Source organism: Papio anubis, chromosome 1 (assembly GCF_008728515.1).
Source record: "Papio anubis isolate 15944 chromosome 1, Panubis1.0, whole genome shotgun sequence".
NCBI lineage: Eukaryota > Metazoa > Chordata > Mammalia > Primates > Cercopithecidae > Papio > Papio anubis.
Window position 1 is genome coordinate 211,832,609 of NC_044976.1, and position 17,534 is coordinate 211,850,142.

General features: G+C 38.8%; 1 protein-coding gene across 3 annotated transcripts in view; it reads right to left on the minus strand.

Moving 5' to 3' along the window:
* Positions 1-17,534, minus strand: part of PLD5 (phospholipase D family member 5) — a 422,185-nt gene that overhangs the window by 254,322 nt on the left and 150,329 nt on the right. For 2 of the 3 annotated variants that reach the window (XM_009196471.4, XM_017953343.3), the window contains exon 2: positions 8,358-8,494. In XM_009196471.4, the coding sequence (XP_009194735.4) occupies positions 8,358-8,494 (137 nt within the window). Of the gene's footprint in view, positions 1-8,350; positions 8,495-17,534 lie in introns of all 3 variants that reach the window. The other variant, XM_017953347.2, reaches the window with a different exon arrangement.

Genomic DNA, 17,534 nt, shown 5'->3' on the forward strand with positions numbered 1-17,534 from the left:
AGGCTCACTGTCAGCTCAAATGAAGAAACTAGGAGAGGACATAAAAGAAAAGGCTCTAGAGATAGTTTTTGTCTTTATTCTACTTTCCATCGCTATTTTTCATTTAGTGCACTAGAAATCCATTTGTAGTATCAAGGGCTCTAGGCTTTACATTCTTTGGAGCTCCTCTGGGGTAGGAAGAATAAGTTAGACTACCTCCTTTTTCTTTTCTAGGCAGTCAGAAGAGTGCTCAGATATCAAATAAGGAGCCAAAACCAAATGGGATCTTCTAAATTTGGGAGCAACACTGTAATTTTAAAACATAGTTGGGTTTGTCAATACAAAGCAAAATAGATCAAAGTTAATGTAGATAAAGGGAAAAATTCATAGTTTAAGAAAAGGATGAAAAATGATAATAAGGTCTTCCCCATTTTGGAGCAAAGTAAGATGAAAGTAAAAAAACAAACAAACAAACAAAAAACCTGCAAACGCCCACAATACATTTCTGTCCCTTAGTAAGAAGAATAATAGTGGATATTTATTGAACATTTATATGACAGATGCTATTGTATCAAAGGTACTCACATTAACACATTTAGTCTTTACAGAAGCCTTTCACACAAGACCCAATACCTGTCTGCAATATACAGATGAAAAGAAAATGAGGCACAGTAAAATCAAGAAACTTCCCCAAGATTGCAAAGCTCCTAAGTGGTATAGCCAGATTCGAACCCAGGTAATCTGGCCCTATAGTCCACATGCTTATGTCTGGAATATGAAAAAATGAAGGGAGAGGAAGAGTGACGGAGGGAGGCAGAAGTACTGTTCAGTCAGGGCTGAACAAATCTTTAGTACCATACAATTGTTCATTACTGCAGTTTAAGAATGTTTCCTGTGGTATCACTGTGTCCATCACCAATACCTTTGGACGACAATATAAGGACACCCATAGAACTTAGATTCTGGTCTTTAATAGAAAGTCTTCCTGAAAAGGAACCAGGGCTCATTTGAAAGTAGACAATACCATGTCTCAAAGCAAGCTAATCTAAAATAGCACTGGAAAAGCTAGCTGTTGCCAAAAAGCAAGGCTGCTCTCAGAGATACCTGGAATAGTGTCAAAAAGTACAAAAGGTGGCTCTCACTGGCCAAGAAGTGACAATTTGGGCATTAAAAGGGAAAACAATGATTAAAGTCCACCGGAGCAAGCTGAGTCTGTTAAGACCACTCTAAGGTCATGATACTAAACAGAAAAGTGATAAAATACTAGGAGGTAATTGTCAACACATAAAGTGGTCTCTCAATACTGTCTTCTAGGAATGTCATATATTGATGAACCAAATTATGTGTGTACTATGCTGAAGCTGCAGCTGTTATTGATATAAATCTAGATGTCTGCAGATATTTTTTGAGTAAGAAATGATAGGTCAGAGGAAGAGATTCAGCAAATAAAGTGTGTGAAAAACAAAGTAGAAAAAAATAGTAGAGAAACTTGAAAATTTAGAAAGGATGCATAAAAAGTCTGTGTATGAAAGGGTGGTATATAACAAAGTGAATTTGGTCCTTGCTATACTTTCTGTGACCAGACTTTGGTGGCCTAAGACACTCCTTATTGGAGAACTGCTGTGGAAACTTATACATTGGTTACCCAGCCTATAACATTACATGGAACATCTTTTGTACAGACCCAAATCTATTCAATTTAGGATGAAAGAAAATTTCTGGATTCAGGAATAATGGGGATTAGATAGGTTAGAGAAAGAGGCTGAGATATAGAGATACAGACAGACAGACTGAGTTGTTTCATTTCCTTCATACTTCAGACTAAGTGAGCAAGCTAAAACCAATGTGAAGATATGTGGGCAAGAGTGAGCCAACCTAGACCGGTAGCCACCTAGGCATGGGGACTGATTTAGAAAGATGAGAGGCAAGTGTGAGGAGGTCCGGAACAGGGGCTGCCATAACTACCTAGATAAAATAGGTGACACATGCTCATTGATATGATTATATGGCAATGTTAGCCCACCCAAGATGGTATGTTTACTCAGCTTGCTTAATGATACTTTGCAGAAATTAATTTCCATATTGTCATGAGGATTGGGCCTGAAGTCAGGGAGAAGGATGCTGACTGGTTCTGTATGTATTTATCAGGGAGGAGTAGCAACAAAAGCCCCTCCTCTAGTGAGTGTCTAACAGTGTCTCTAATAAGTGGGGGAGTAGCAACTGAAAATGATTGATGTAGGATAGCTCTGTGGGGGGAGTAGGGAAGATGGAAGTAGCTATATATACAAAATGAAGACTTCTCCTCTGAAAGGGTGGGTGTTCATGTGAAAGCAGGTGTTCTGCGATTGAGCAGCACCTGGAGCTCAGCTCCAATGTCTCTGCTGGTCCCTGAGGACATGATGTATGGGAAACTTCACCGTGTGTGGTTACTTCTCACAAGAATGAGGTATGAAGACGACAAGGGGCACTAGCGAATTGCAAAATAGCCAAGTCATAGGATGCATGCAACCTAAACTAGCAGTTTGAACTTTCCTTACTTATCAGTGATGTCCCAGGCCTACTGACATGTAGGTTACTAGTAGAAACTAGAAAATGTGTCTTTCACTCCCTCAGGTAATCAAAGTGACATGGAGATTTAAAGTTATATGGACCAAACCAATCATTTAAAACATATTGGGAAATGGTGGAAGTGCCCAGAAATCCAATACAAAGAGACAAAGGTCATTTACTGAGGCCAAAGATCTTATTTTGGGGGCAATACAACTGAGACTCATTAAAAGACATTTGGAAAATAAGTTTAGAGCCTTTGATGTTTTGTGATATTTTGTAGATTTGTGAGGGAAATTATGATAAAATTATCCACTATTAGTACAGTAATCTAGCAGCAAAATAATACAAAGGGGGGAAGAAATAAAACAAGACAAAAAAAATAAGGATTTTTTATGAGGAGACAGATATGGTTTTTAGAGAGGCATATGAAAGTTGGAAAAACATTGAGTGGGCAGAATGAATCGGAATGGGAATCTTATTAGAAGACAGAAAGGCTAGTTAGCAGAAATAACATGAATTAAAGTACTATCTTTAAGAAAGAGTACACCAGATGAAGAGGTCTTGGGGAGAGACTGTCAAAACTGTGATGAGATGCTGACAGACTGTAAATGTTGATATTCTTTCGACTTTCAGAAGTGAGGAGCGCTACACACAGAGTGAGTTTAACGATAAAGTAATAAGATCTCAGCAAAGGTTGAACTGAGCAAGCAGCACTTTATGATAGTGACAACACATGGAGAAAAGCAGAAAGAGAACACACTGGACTTCGGTACAAAGTAATTGGAAACTGAGCATCATGGGGTAGAGTTAGCGCCTCCTTCAGGTAAAGTCTGGGAAGGAGTCCAGGGAGGTTAGCTCCAGGAAAGGGATGAGGTCATGAGAGGAAGAACTGGAATTTTCTAGAGAAAAGTTTAAGCTGAGACTGGCATGCTCAAGAACTTCTGTAAACCAGTGGAGGTTTTGTACAGGTCTGTGTCAGTGCCAGTATATTCAATGGTGCATCTCCGAAAAAGCCCTCACCTCTTTTAACAGAGGCATGACTGTCTGGAGGAATCTAGAACTGAACAACAGAACCTACTCTACCTGAAGACTTATGAGGGCCTGGACCAATGGCTGAGGCTGCCCTGAGGACAAGGATGGGTAAAACCAGGAGTCAGTCAGTTTAAGAATTGGCTGTCAGATTGAGGCCAAAAAAAAAAAAAAAAAAAAAATCCAGGTGAGACTTCAGGATGCTGCAGGAAGCATGGTGGTATGCTAATCATGATCTGGCAAATGGATGGGAAGAAAATTAAGACAGAAGGGGTTGACAGAGGAGGAGGTTCAAGGAAGTAAGAGACTGAATCAACAAATGGACAATGACTAAATCATACATGAAGGCTGCACAATCTGTAGGCTCCTGCCCAGGAAACTAACCCCTTTTCTGCAATAACCAGTCCAGGAAGCCAGTCTGCTGTAAGTTAGACTTGAAGGAAGTCAGATTGCTATCTCTAGTAACAATCCAGGAAGCTAAACAATAATTTCTGTAACAACTGGCCCCAAATGGCCAGGACTTGACTAATGACCAACAGCTTCCTTAATTTTTGTTCCTACTTCTAATTCAGGATCAACCAGAAAAAGTCAAGTATGACCCTCTAACCAATTACATAGGATGTCACTTCCAGTTATCCCACCTACAGCCTACCCAAGCCAATAGCCTCTAATCAGAGCACACCTAGAGCCTTCTTTCTTCCACTATGAAGTTTTCCCATTTCTCTGCCTGCCTTTGAGTCTCTGCAAAACACAACTGATGGTGGGTGACTCCCTTGCTGCAGCAAGCTCTAACTAAATAGCCTCTGCTCTCGTGTGATTTGTCTTTGTATATTTCCATAGAACCAAAGACTAAAGTCAGGATAGATTCAGGATAAGTGAAGAAGTGAGAGGAAAAGGAAGTAGGTTGTGAATAGAGAAGAGGAATTTCTAGACTCTTTGGAGGAACAAGGAGATAATTAACATTTGCGTATTATTTTTAATGAGTTTCCTGATGCTTTGCCATGGGTTTATACAAGTTACCGAATCCTCATAAACTTTGTGAGACAGATTTTTTAAATCTATCATTTTTAAGGAAAATGAAATTAAAAGAGCTTTCATAACCCATTAAGGGTGAAGAGGTGTCCCACGCCGAATTTATTCTTTTCACTATGTCAGGTCACTCTCCCAGACCCTCTCTGACATCCCCATTTTATTATTTCGTTTTCACACTGCTGACCAAGACATACCTGAAACTGGGGGGGAAAAAAAAGGGTTTAATTGGACTTACAGTTCCACTGGGCTGAGGAGGCCTCAGAACCATGGCAGGAGGTGAAAAGTTGCAGTGGCAAGAGAAAATTAGAGAGAAGCAAAAGCAGAAACTCCTGATAAATCCATCAGATCTCGTGAGACTTATTCCCTAACAGAATAGCACAGGAAAGATGGCCCCATGATTCAATGACCTTCTTCCGGGTCCTTCCCACAACATGTGGGGATTCTGGGAGATATAATACAAGTTGAGGTCTGAATGGCACACAGCCAAACCATATCACCCATTGTAGTTATGACCACCGTAAATTGCCGCAACAGTCTCATGACTCTACTGTAACTCCTTGTGCAGTCTCTTGGTGCTCTGCTGATCGGAGATGAATGAAATAATTCAATTCATATCTTCCCCAAGCTTACAGTTAGTAAGTAGTAGAAGCAAGATTTGAATTCAGATCTTCCTAATTTCAAAGTCCATGGTTGTTAACTGTGTTAGGCTAGCTTGGAAGTGGAGTTGCTTGCTGGCAGGTAGGTGTGAGGATGAAGTGGACATTAAATGTATTGACTTGAAATGCTTAAAAAAATGGCAAGGCTCGAGTCTTGGGAAGTAGATTCTTAAGTTGCTAAAAACATTGGCAAGGGATGAGATGGATGGGTGGAGGTCTGTTAGCCAGGCACGAAAGGCTCACTCCCCAGGAAATGATTGAGGAACTCCAGAAACACTGCATCCACCTGGAGTACCTTCTGTTGGCAGAATATGACTTCCAGAAGAATTCTGTCAACCCTGATGTCAACACTGACCTAAGGCCCACAGCTGTCCTCAGACCCTATCAGGAGAAGAGCTTGTGGAAGAGTGAATCAAATTCAAATGAGAATAATCCAGAAAAGGTGGTGAAACAACAGGTTGGAAACTGGATTGGGGTATAAGGAGATGCAGTAACCCTACCTCCTCATCCTGTGCATTGGAGAGAGGAGCCAAGGCAGAAACTTCCTGGGGATGAAGTTAGGGGAAGCAAGATACCAGTTCTAGGGCAGACATACCAGAAGCGCATGTTGTAATATCTGAGAATGCAGAACAGAAACCCAGGGCACAGGGCAAGAAGCTGCAGAGGAAAGACCTAGAGGGGACGTATGTTTTGGAAAAGATGTCTCTCTCTCTATATATATAGATATAGAGATATATCTATCTATATATATATATCTATATATAGATATAGATATAGATATATATATAGATATAGATATATCTATGTATATCTATATCTAGATATCTATAGATATCTCTAGAGATACATAGATATATCTATATAGAGAGATATCTATATATATAGATATCTATATATAGAGAGATACACATACAAACACATATCTATATATATAGATATCTATATATAGGTATATAGAGAGATACACATACACATACATATATACACATATATACACATATATACACATATATATACACACATATACAATCATATATCGTATACAATATCACATATATATATATATGATATATGTTATCTAGTAACCCGGGTAGTGAGTTCAACCACCCACAGGAAAAGAGAATGCATAGTAGCTAGAAAAATATTTTCTAGATGGTGGGAGAAATAGTATTAAGTCATTAGAATTTAGTTACTGATTGGAAGAAGAAATAGCCAGACCCCAACTCCAGTTACATGAGTTAAAAATAAAAATTAAAGCAAATTTTAGCTTCCTCCAGGTTAAAAAAAAATGACTGCTGTTGAAAATTACCAATACCTGGTAATGTGCATTGAAATGATCAGGCATTTTGTTTTAAGGAAGCTGCTATGGTTTGATCTCCATGAAATTGCTTTCTAGGTGATCGGGTTTGCATTTAAAATACACAGCACTCTTTGCTTTAAGGTGAGGAGAGAGAGAAGCAGTGTGTTCTCACTCAATAAATATGAGTCATGGTCCCCTTGTCTATGTATATTTGACATGCAACAGCATTAGCAAAAGATGACAGTAATCTACTGTTCTTCTGTTGCTTTCGTTACAGTAATCACGAAACAATTTTTCACCTAAATCCAGACTGGAAAGTAAATATATTTATGAAATACCTTTATTATTTCCAGCTTTTAAGTTCAGGGGTACATGTGCAAGATGTGCAGGTTTGTTACATAGGGAAATGTGGGTGATGGTTTGCTGCACAGATCATCCCATTACCCAGATATTAAGCCCAGCATCCATTAACTATTCTTCCTGACGCTCTCCCTCCTCCCACCCCTGACCCTCCAACAGGCTCTGGGGTGTGTTGTTCCCCACCATGTGTCCATGTGTTCTCATCATTTAGCTCCCACTTATAAGTCAGAACATGCAGTATTTGGTTTTCTCTTCCTGCATTAGCTTGCTAAGGATAATGGCTTCCAAAGCCATGCATGTCCCTACAAAGGACATGATCTTGTTCCTTTTATGGCTACATAATATTATGGAATACCTTTTTAACATGAAGGAAGAAAATCTAAAATGTGTATTGATTCCTTTCTTGTATGCTCTGTTCTGTATATAATGCCTGTTGCCTAGTTACTAGACTATAAGGTACCACAGGTTTAAAAAAAAAAAAAAAAAAAAAGCCAATTGTCTTTTCAGAACATTTCCTGCGCCAGAACATTCAACCTCAAAGCAAAATATCCAGGATAAAACTCACATACAGATTATAAGGTTGTTGTTTATTTTAAGTTAGGAAAGTGGTGGGGGGGTCTTAGGCTAATGCTTTCCATTGGGGAAATACAACAATTTAAATTTATGATAAGCTCTAATTCATAATTACTGTTGTAATTTAGTGGCCTCACTTCAGCTTTGCAGCAATATGTATATAAAAATAGACCTCTTATTTATCTGCCTGTTTTTGGTACTTTTCTTCACCCTCCCCGAACCTGAAAAAACAGTAGCAGCTCAGGGAAGAGTTTGATGAGATTTCTGGGGTTGAGATTATGCTGCGATGTCTCTGCTGGTCAGCAATGGCCCTCAGGAAATGCTACTTAATGTAACTGAAGAGACATAATGCATACATAAAAGAGCAAAGCTATTGTAGTTTCTAGATTAAAAACAAACTGTGTGCTAAATTGGAACAGGTTGAGGAGCCCTGTGTCTTCTCATAGACACACTTACTTCTTCAATCCCTAACTTTAAGTTAGAATTTTCCCTGAGACGTGTATTTTTTAACTGGCATTTGATGGAACAACTAGCACAGTGTTCTTTGTCCACTGGGTCACTCATTTTTACAAGCTCATCATAGAACACCCAAAACAAACCTCATATACAGTGGTCTCCAGAAATGCAGACTGTTACAAAAATTTTTTGTTGCCCACCAGCCTGTAGAGAATATGACCAGACTGTAAAGTGAATTCAATGATTACTCATTACTTGCCCTAAAAGTAAGAGCACCAGTGGACAGACTCACGCCTCAGCTTAAGCCAAGGGGAGCCTGGATGACTGACATGTGTTTATGTATTTTCTTCTCCATTATTCAAGGCCCTCTTTGGATTTCTTGCCCACCCCCTAAAAGAGAATTTTTGTTTGTTACCTCTTACCGACATTTATTTTGGCAATTTTTTTCCGAGAGTCCATCCTCATCCTCTCCCATGATGTCCACGGCTGAAAATATCAGTGCAACGAGAATGGCAAAGCAGCACACCAGGGCAAAGATCACGATGCACTTCTGCTGGGACTGAAAGAGGAAACAAAGACAAAGAGAAGTAAGTGGTGCTGCTTTTTCTTGGGAAACTCAAGATGTGTCAACTTCTCAACATTCCATGAAAAATGGGTGGGGATATGATTATCACTGCCAGAGAAGGGAAAGCTATTCTCTAGTGAACATGCCCAAGATCTTTGTGCTTATTCCTCAACACAGCCTTCAAACCCCACTTCAAGTGCTAGACCCTGTTAAATAATTCAAGTGTAGTATCCAGGCTTCCGAATGAGTTTGCTCTTCTTCTTCCTACTCAAAAGCAGTCCAGAAAAGATCACTATGATATCTACTGTTTCAAATTAAAAATGAAACACATATGCTGGCATCATGCTGTCAATAAAAACAGTCAAATTCTGTAAAATATTTGAAGATATTTATTCTGAGTCAAATGTGACTGACCGATGGCCCATGACAGAACCTTCAGGAGATCCTGAGACCGTGTACCCAAGGTCGTGGGCCATAACTTAGTTTTATACATTTTAGGGAGACATAAGACATCAATCAATACATGAAAATGTATATTGGTTCAGTCCGGAAAGGCAGGACAGCTGGAAGGGGGGGCTTCCAGGTCATAGGCAGAGTCAAAGATTTTCTGATTGGCAATTGGTTGAAAGAGTTATTATCAATAGCAAGGAATGTCTGAGTTATTATAAGGGGTTGTAGAGACCAAGGATTTATGCAGATGAAGCTTCCAGGTAGCGGTCTTCAGAGAGAATAGACTATAAATGTTTCTTAACAGACTTAGAGTCTGTTCTATCAGCAATTTCAAAGGGGAGGAGGGCACAAATGAGGCATGTCCAGCTCCCACTTCTCATCATGGCCTGAACTCATTTTTCAGGTTAACTTTGGAATGCGCTTGGCTGAGAAGAGGGTTCCATTCAGATGGATGGGGGGGGGGTTTGAATTTTATTTTTGGTTTACAATGTGTTATTTAACTGACATTGTTTTCTTTAAAACTCTGAATGCAGACATAACTCTTGATATGATTTTCACTTAGAAATACAAGCTGAATGTCTAGGTGGTTAAAGTCACTCACACACATATCATTAGGCCCAAGTATTATAATTTGAGCTATTTCTCTCTCTATGGGCTCATGGCTAAAAGTGGCCGAAGACACGGCCATGAAAACTGGGCAGGAGCTGTGACCACTGCAACAAATTATTTTGCCTGCTTTCCCTCTGCTACAGTCTGAATATTTGTGCACATCCAAAATTCGTATGTTGAAACCTTAACCTCCAAGGTGATGATATTAGGAGATGGGGATTTTGGGGAGGAGATTAGGTCATGAAGGCAGAGTTCTGCCCTCATGAATGAGTCTCAGAGATGGGAATGGTGGCATGCACCTATAGTCCCAGCTAGTAAGGAGGCTGGGGTGGGAGGATTGCTTGATTCCAGGGTTTTGAGGCTGCAGTGCACTATGACCGTGCCTATGAACAGCCACCACACTCCAGTGTGGGCATAATAGTGAGAATTTGTCTCTAAAAGGAAAAAAAAAGTCCTTAAAGAGCTCCCTTGCCCCTTCTATCATGTGGGGATACAGCAAGATGGCACCATAGATGAAAAAGGATACGGGCCCTCACCACATGCCAAATCTACCAGCATCTTGATCTTGGATTTTCCAGCCTCCAAAACTGTGAGAAACAAATTTGTGTTGTGTATAAGCTACCCAGTTTATGATATTTTGTTACAGCAGCCCAAAAAGACCAAGATAAATTCGATAAATTCTGGATGGAGAAAGGAGGAAAAGCAATTTTGAAAGTCTATGCACAGCTTTTAAGGGTTATTTACAGAGGTGAAAGGGTCATCTTTCATCAGGCAGCCAGGCATACATCACTCTGTTAGTGGTAAATATTTGTATACACACATACACACACACACACACACACACACAGAGTTCAGAGCCTTTCTGAAACCAGCTGACTTTGCATCCTCTTACCACACTGCTTCACTTTATCACTAAAGCCACATGATTTCCTGAGAAACCAAGGAACCTCCCAAACTCAGAGTCCAGGTCACCTAGAGGTATCCTTAAATGACAGATTGTAGTTAGAAATAGATGTAGTCAAGTCAAAGGAATTAATGGTGTTTCTGTAACCAGGCACTATCAGCGCACACAAGTGCTTCATTTTTGTTTCAAATCCTCCTTCAGGCCTCATCTCCTATTGCAACCTCAATCCAAGTCCGTTCCTGCCTGTCATGTTTTCTTACCCCTCACTCAAACATGAAGTGATGAAAGCCAAAGAAAGATACAATCATTATTCTTTTACCCCAGACCCTGCTTATCTGTAAGACATGGATTCTGTTTTATTCTTTTATTTATTTTATTTTTTTTTGCCTTTTGAGATGGCATTTCACTGTTGTTGCCCAGGCTGGAGTGCAATGGCACGATCTCGGCTCACCGCAACCTCCACCTCCCAGGCTCAAGCGATCTCCTGCCTCAGCCTCCCGAGTAGCTGGGATTACAGGCATGCACCACTACGTGCAGCTAATTTTGTATTTTTAGTAGAGACGGGGTTTCTCCATGTTGGTAGGTTGGTCTTGAACTCCCAACTTCAGATGATCAGCCCACTTCAGTCTCCCAAAGTGCTGGGATTACAGGCATGAGCCACCGTGCCCGGCACTGTTTTATTCTTTCTATCCTCAAGCCAACAGCACAACCCTAACAAATAGAAAGTGTTCAAGAAATAATTATTGTATAAATAGTGAATGAACGAAATGAAAATTACAATGGCATATAATATGGTTTGACTGTGTCCACACCCAAATCTCATCTTGAATTGTAGTTCCCATAATCCCCATGTGTCATGGGAGGGACCAGACAGGAGGTGACTGAATCTGGGGGCAGGTTTTTCTCATGCGGTTCTTGTGACAGTGAATAATCTCACGAGATCTGATGGTTTTATGAAGGGCAGTCCTCCTGCACACGCTCTCTTGCCTGTCCCATGTAAGAGGTGCCTTTGCTCCTCCTTCACTTTCCACCTTGATTGTGAGGTCTCCTCAGTCATGTGGAACTGGGAGTCCATTAAACCTCTTTCCTTTATAAATTACCCAGCCTTGGGTGTGTCTTTATTAGCAGCATGAGAACGGACTAATACAGCATACTTCTGAGAATGCAGAGATACATAAAATGGTTCTCTCAAAACTCATTTGTGATCTTTTTTGAAAACTGGCTTGAGTCCATATTTTGGTGATTATAAATTTTGTATTTCATCCTTTTTTACTTTCTGCTGGTGCTACAGGCAAATTCATGGGCCACATTTAGCAACTATATAAAACTTGCAGAAGAGATGTGTATTCATCTTACCATTTTATTTTTCATCCATCCCTTATTCCTCGTCGATTTTGTTTAAAGTTTATATTTTGACAAATTATAGTTTTATAAGGTACAAAGTGATATTTTAAAAATATAGGTAGAATCATAAATTAAGCTATAAAACTGTCCATCACCTTAAATATTTGACATTTTTGTGATGAGAACATTGGAGATATACTCTCTTAATGATATAATGTACAGTACTCAAGTATTATCTATATTCACCATGCTATGCAACCGATCTCAAAAAGAAACAGACTTATTCCTCCAATCTTAGGCTTTGTACCCCTTTGCTTATCATCTCCTCATCCCCTCTACCCACCAGCCTCTGGTAACCACCATTCTACTCTCTACTTCTATAACTGCAATTGTTTTATATTCCATATATAAGTGAGAATATGTTTGGCTTTTTATGTTTGGCTTATCACGTAGCATGTGTTCTCCAATTCTATCCATGTTGGCGCAAATTACAAACTTTCTTTTTTCAGGTTGAATACTATTTCGTTGTAAATACATTCCACGTTTTCAAAACACCTTTCATCTGTTGATGGGCACTTAGGTTAATCCCACAGCTTGGCTATTATGAACAGCGGGAGTGCAGACATCTCTTCAACATACTGATTTAAAATCTTCGGGTAAATACCCAAAGGTAGGATTGCTAGATCATATGGCAAATCTAGTTTTAGTTTTTTGAGGAATCTCTATACAGTTTTCTATAATGGATACACTAATTTACATTTCTTCCAATAGTGAGTAAGTTCCCTTTTCTCCAGTCCTTGCCAATGCTAGTCTTTTGTCCTTTTCATGATAGCCATTCTAACACATGAAAGGTAATGTCTCATTGTGGTTTTAATTGGCATCTCCCTAATGATTAGTGATACCTAACTTTTTTAATGTATCTGTTACGAATTTGTATGCCTTTTCTAAAGAAATATCTATGAAAGTCCTTTACTTCTTTCTTACTCAGATTACTTGTGTTTCTTCCTATAGAGTGTTTTTGGGTTTTTTTTTTTTTTTGAGACGGAGTCTCGCTCTGTCGCCCAGGCTGGAGTGCAGTGGCGCGATCTCAGCTCACTGCAAGCTCTGCCTCCCGGGTTTACACCATTCTCCTGCCTCAGCCTCCCGAGTAGCTGGGACTACAGGCGCCGCCACCTCGTCCGGCTAGTTTTTTGTATTTTTAGTAGAGACAGGGTTTCACCGTGTTAGCCAGGATGGTCTCGATCTCCTGACCTCGTGATCCTCCCACCTTGGCCTCCCAAAGTGCTGGGATTACAGGTGTGAGCCACCGCGCCCCGCCAGAGTTGAGTTTCGTATATAGTTGATTAGTTTTCTATCAGGTGTATGGCTTGCAAGTATTTTCTCCTAATCCCTAGGTTGCGTCTTCACTCTGTTAATTCCTTTGTTTTAAAGCAGCTTTTTATCTGAATATAATCCCATTTGTTTATTTTCGCCTTTGTTGCCTGTGCTTTCGAGGTGAAATCTAAAAAAGTTATCATCCAGGCCAATGTCATGTAGCTCTTCCCCTGTTTTAGTAGTTTCACACTTTCAGGTTTTATGTTTCTTTCATCCATTTTGAGTTGATTTTTGCATATAGTGTGAGATAAGGTCCAGTTTCTTTCTTTTGCATATGAATATCCAGTTTTCCCAATACCATTTATTAAAGACAGTGCTCTTTTTCCATTGTGTATTCCTAGTACCTTTGTCAAAAATAAATTGACCACAGATGTGTGGTCAATTTGAGTGTTTTTTTTAAATCATGAAAGGATGTTAAATTTTGTGAAGCGTTTTTTCTGCATGTAATGTGATGATGATGACTTCTTATTTTTTGTCTATGTGGCGTATCACATTTAATAATTTCTCAATGTGGATATATCCTTGTATACCAGGGATAGATCCTATTTGATCATGGTAAATGATCATTTTCATGTGTTGTTGAATTTTGTGAGTATTTTTTTGAGAATATTTGCATCTATATTTACCAAGGATATTGGCCTGTAGTTTTCTTTACTTGTGATGTTCTTGTCTGGCTTTGGTATAGGGGTAATGCTGACTTTGTAAAAAGACTTTGTAAGTATTCTTTCCTCTTTGACTTTTTAGAAAAGTCAGTGGGGAATTGGTAATAGTTCTTTAAACATTTGGCAGCATTCAGCAGTGAAGCCATCAGGCATTGGGCTTTTCTTGATGAGAGATTTTTTATTACTGGTTCAATCTCCTCACTTGTTATTGATCTGCTCAGATTTTGTATTTCTTTGTCATTCAATCTTGATAGGTTATATGTGTCTAGAAATTTATTTCTATTTCTTCTAGGGCATCCAATTTGTTGGCATATAATAGTTCATAATAGTTTCTTATGATTGTGTTTCTGTGGTATCAGTTGTAATGTCTCCACTTTTATTTTTGAATTTATTTATTTGAGTCTTTTCTCTCTTTTTTCTCTTTTTTCTTAGTCCAGCTTAAGGTCTGTCAAATTTGTTTAACTTTTCAAATAACTACTCTTAGTTTTATAGTTTTATTGATCTTTTTTATCATTTTTCTAGTTTCTAGTTTCTATTTCATTTATTTCTGTGATAATTCTTATTATTTATTTTCTTTTGCTAACATTGGGCTTAGTTCTTTTAATGTTTTCTTAAGGCATAACATTATTTGTAATATTTTTTCTTTTTGATATGGGCATTTATTGCTACAGACTCACCTCTTAGAACTTCTTTTGCTGCATTTCTAACTTTTGGTATGTTGTGTTTCCATTTTCATTTGTCTCAACATGTTTATTAATTTCCCTTTTATTTTGTTCATTGATTGATTGGATATTCAGGAGCATGTTGTTTAATTTCAGTGTTTTCTGAAAATCTTACTGTTAACTGATTTTTAGTCTTAACCCATTGTGATCAGAAAAATACTAGATATGATTTCAATCTTCTTAAATTTGCTTAGACTTGCCTTGTGACCTAATGTATGGTTTATTCTGGAAAATATTCTGTGTGCTCTTGACAAGACTGTGTATTTGGCTGTTGTTGGTTTGGAATGTTTTGTACATGTCTGGTAGGTCCACTTAGCCTGAAATGTTGCTCAAGTCCAATGTATTCTTATTGATTTTATGTCTATCCAATATTGAAAGTGGTGTATTAAAATCCTCTACTTTTATTGTATTGAAATATGCCTTTCCCTTCAGACACTTTAATATTTCCTTTATAGATTCAGGTGCTACACTGTTAGGTGCATATATACTTATAATTGTTATATCCTATTGATAAATTGACCCCTTTATCATTGTATAATGCCCTTCTTTTGTCTTTTTTAAAATACTTTTTGACTTAAAGTCTATTTTGTCTAGTGTAGCTATCACTATCCTTGTTCTTATTTGGTTTCCTTTCGTGTGGAATATCTTTTTCCATCCTTTAATGTTCAATCAATGTGTTCCTTGAAAAGTGAAGTGTGTAGCTAAAGTTAAGTGGATTGTGATGAATGGACCAAATGCTATGCTCAGTATATTATATTCGCTAAGTATATTATTTTGTGGCAAAACTAATACCTGCTTATTGTCAAAATTTGCTGCAGTGGGCTGGGCGCAGTGGCTCAAGCCTGTAATCCCAGCACTTTGGGAGGCAGGGCTGGGATCCTTGAGGTGGGAGATGAGACCATCCTGGCTAATATGGTGAAACCCGTCTCTACTAAAAATACAAAAACTAGTGAGGTAGTGGCGAGTAGCCTGTAGTCCCCAACTATTTAGGAGAGCTGAGCAGAGGAGAATAAGCGTGAACCAGGCGGAAGCCACAGTGAAACTGAGATCTAGCCCACTACCTCCAGCCCTAAGCGTGAACAAGACTCTATCTCAAAATTTGCTGCAGTGATTGTCTTTCTGCAGCTATGTGGGTCTAGGGGATAGGCTTTGGGGCTGTGTGAAACATTAAGCTTCAGTTTATGGCAGATCTAGTGTCTACTTGTTGTGGAAATTCACTGCCAGTGGGTGGGGAAAGGGTTTTCTCATTCCCTGAGCAGCTCCTAGGGGTAGGGTCAAAGGTTGGACATGGAGGCTGGCTATCCACGGATTCAAGCCTAGTAGTTCTTCCCCCCTCTTCTGGGAGTGACCGGCTTGACTTTGCAGGTGACCTATGCTATTACTTGATATCTCTGATCAAGCACTGCTGGCAGGTACACTGAGCTTTCATCAAGATCTACCCACTGGTCTCCGTGGGCTCTGCTTTCTTGCTTTGTTTCAGCCTGACCCCAGGTGATCTGGCTGTGCCATACCCTCCTGTTTCCTGTTCCCTGTGAGGTGCGAGTGGAGTAGGCTTCCTGGGAAGTGTCAGAGAAGTCAGATGTCTACCTCCTCACATCTCTTTTCCGACTATAGAAAGCATGAGCACTGGGGAATCCTGTGTGGTGCTGTGCCAACTTGGGGAAGAGGGAAGGATGGCATGGTCAAAGCAAGACTGTTTCTTTTAGCTTTCAATGGGGAAATTTAGTTCCATGGAAATGAAGAAAAGCATTGACTCAGGTTTATTCCTACATTGTAGAGTTTCACCAACATATTTTTGTCTGTGGATAGTTACTAGTTGATCTTTCCGTTGGAGGGAATGAAGACGGGGGCCAGCTTGCCATTGTCACTTCACTAATTTTACTTTCAAGAAATGCACAGTGGACTGTTTGAGGGCTCAGGCTGCAAAATAAGATTGCTTGAATTCTGCCATTTGTTGGATGTATGCTCTTAGCAAGTTATTTAGCCATATGCTTCAGGTTTCTTGTCTGTAAAATGGGGATGTTAATAACAGCTTCATAGAGTTATTATTAATAAAGTTAAATGAGATACTATATATAAAAGTACTTAAAACAATACATAGAAGATAGATACAGTAAATGAGTCTTTGCTATTGTTAGTATATTGTTGCATTTTTAACACTTGTATTTACATCCTCAAATATTTTTGGAGAAACAAGGCAAATATATAAACATTCAACAAAAACTGTAACAGAGAGGCAGAGAGACAGAAATAGGAAGAAATAAGACAAAGAGAGAAGGCAAATGTTAGATGGAAATTTTCTAGAATAAAAGTTTTGAGGAATTGTTCTAGCTCAGTCTCATAACTCAAAACCCTAAAGCAATGTTTCCCAAATTTAAGCATGGATCAAAATCACTTGTACAAACATACATTGCTGGGCCCCAAGGATGTACTTGTAACAAGTTTTCAAGAGATGTTCCTGCTGCTGATCCCTGGGCCACACTTTTGAACCTGGGCCCTAAAGTATCATCTAAAATAAATCCTGCTTAGTACATGTTCATCCTTCAAATTTACCTGCCTTTAGTAGTTCATTTTCAAACATTAAAAGGATCATGATAAATATAATCTAATGAAAAACATATACATTTTGTAATTTATTTTCTTTGTGGTGGCTTTAAAAATAATTTCAAGGAATATTTTTAAATTTCAAAAATGTTTTCTCCCGGCTGTCAGTTTTTATTTATTTTAATGATATTATTTCTAAAATCGGAAAACGTTTGCTTTTAACTATGTTGAAAAAAAGCCTCAAAATGTAAAAAGAAAATCACTCATAATCCTACTGAGACCTAACTGCCATTTATATTTCATTCTTGTTCTTTCCTATATTCCACTTGCCTATCTAATAATCTGATAAAATCGTATCATGCTGTAATTAAGGTTTATATTCTGGTTTTTGCACTCGATGGTATGTTAGTGTCCTTAAATGTTCT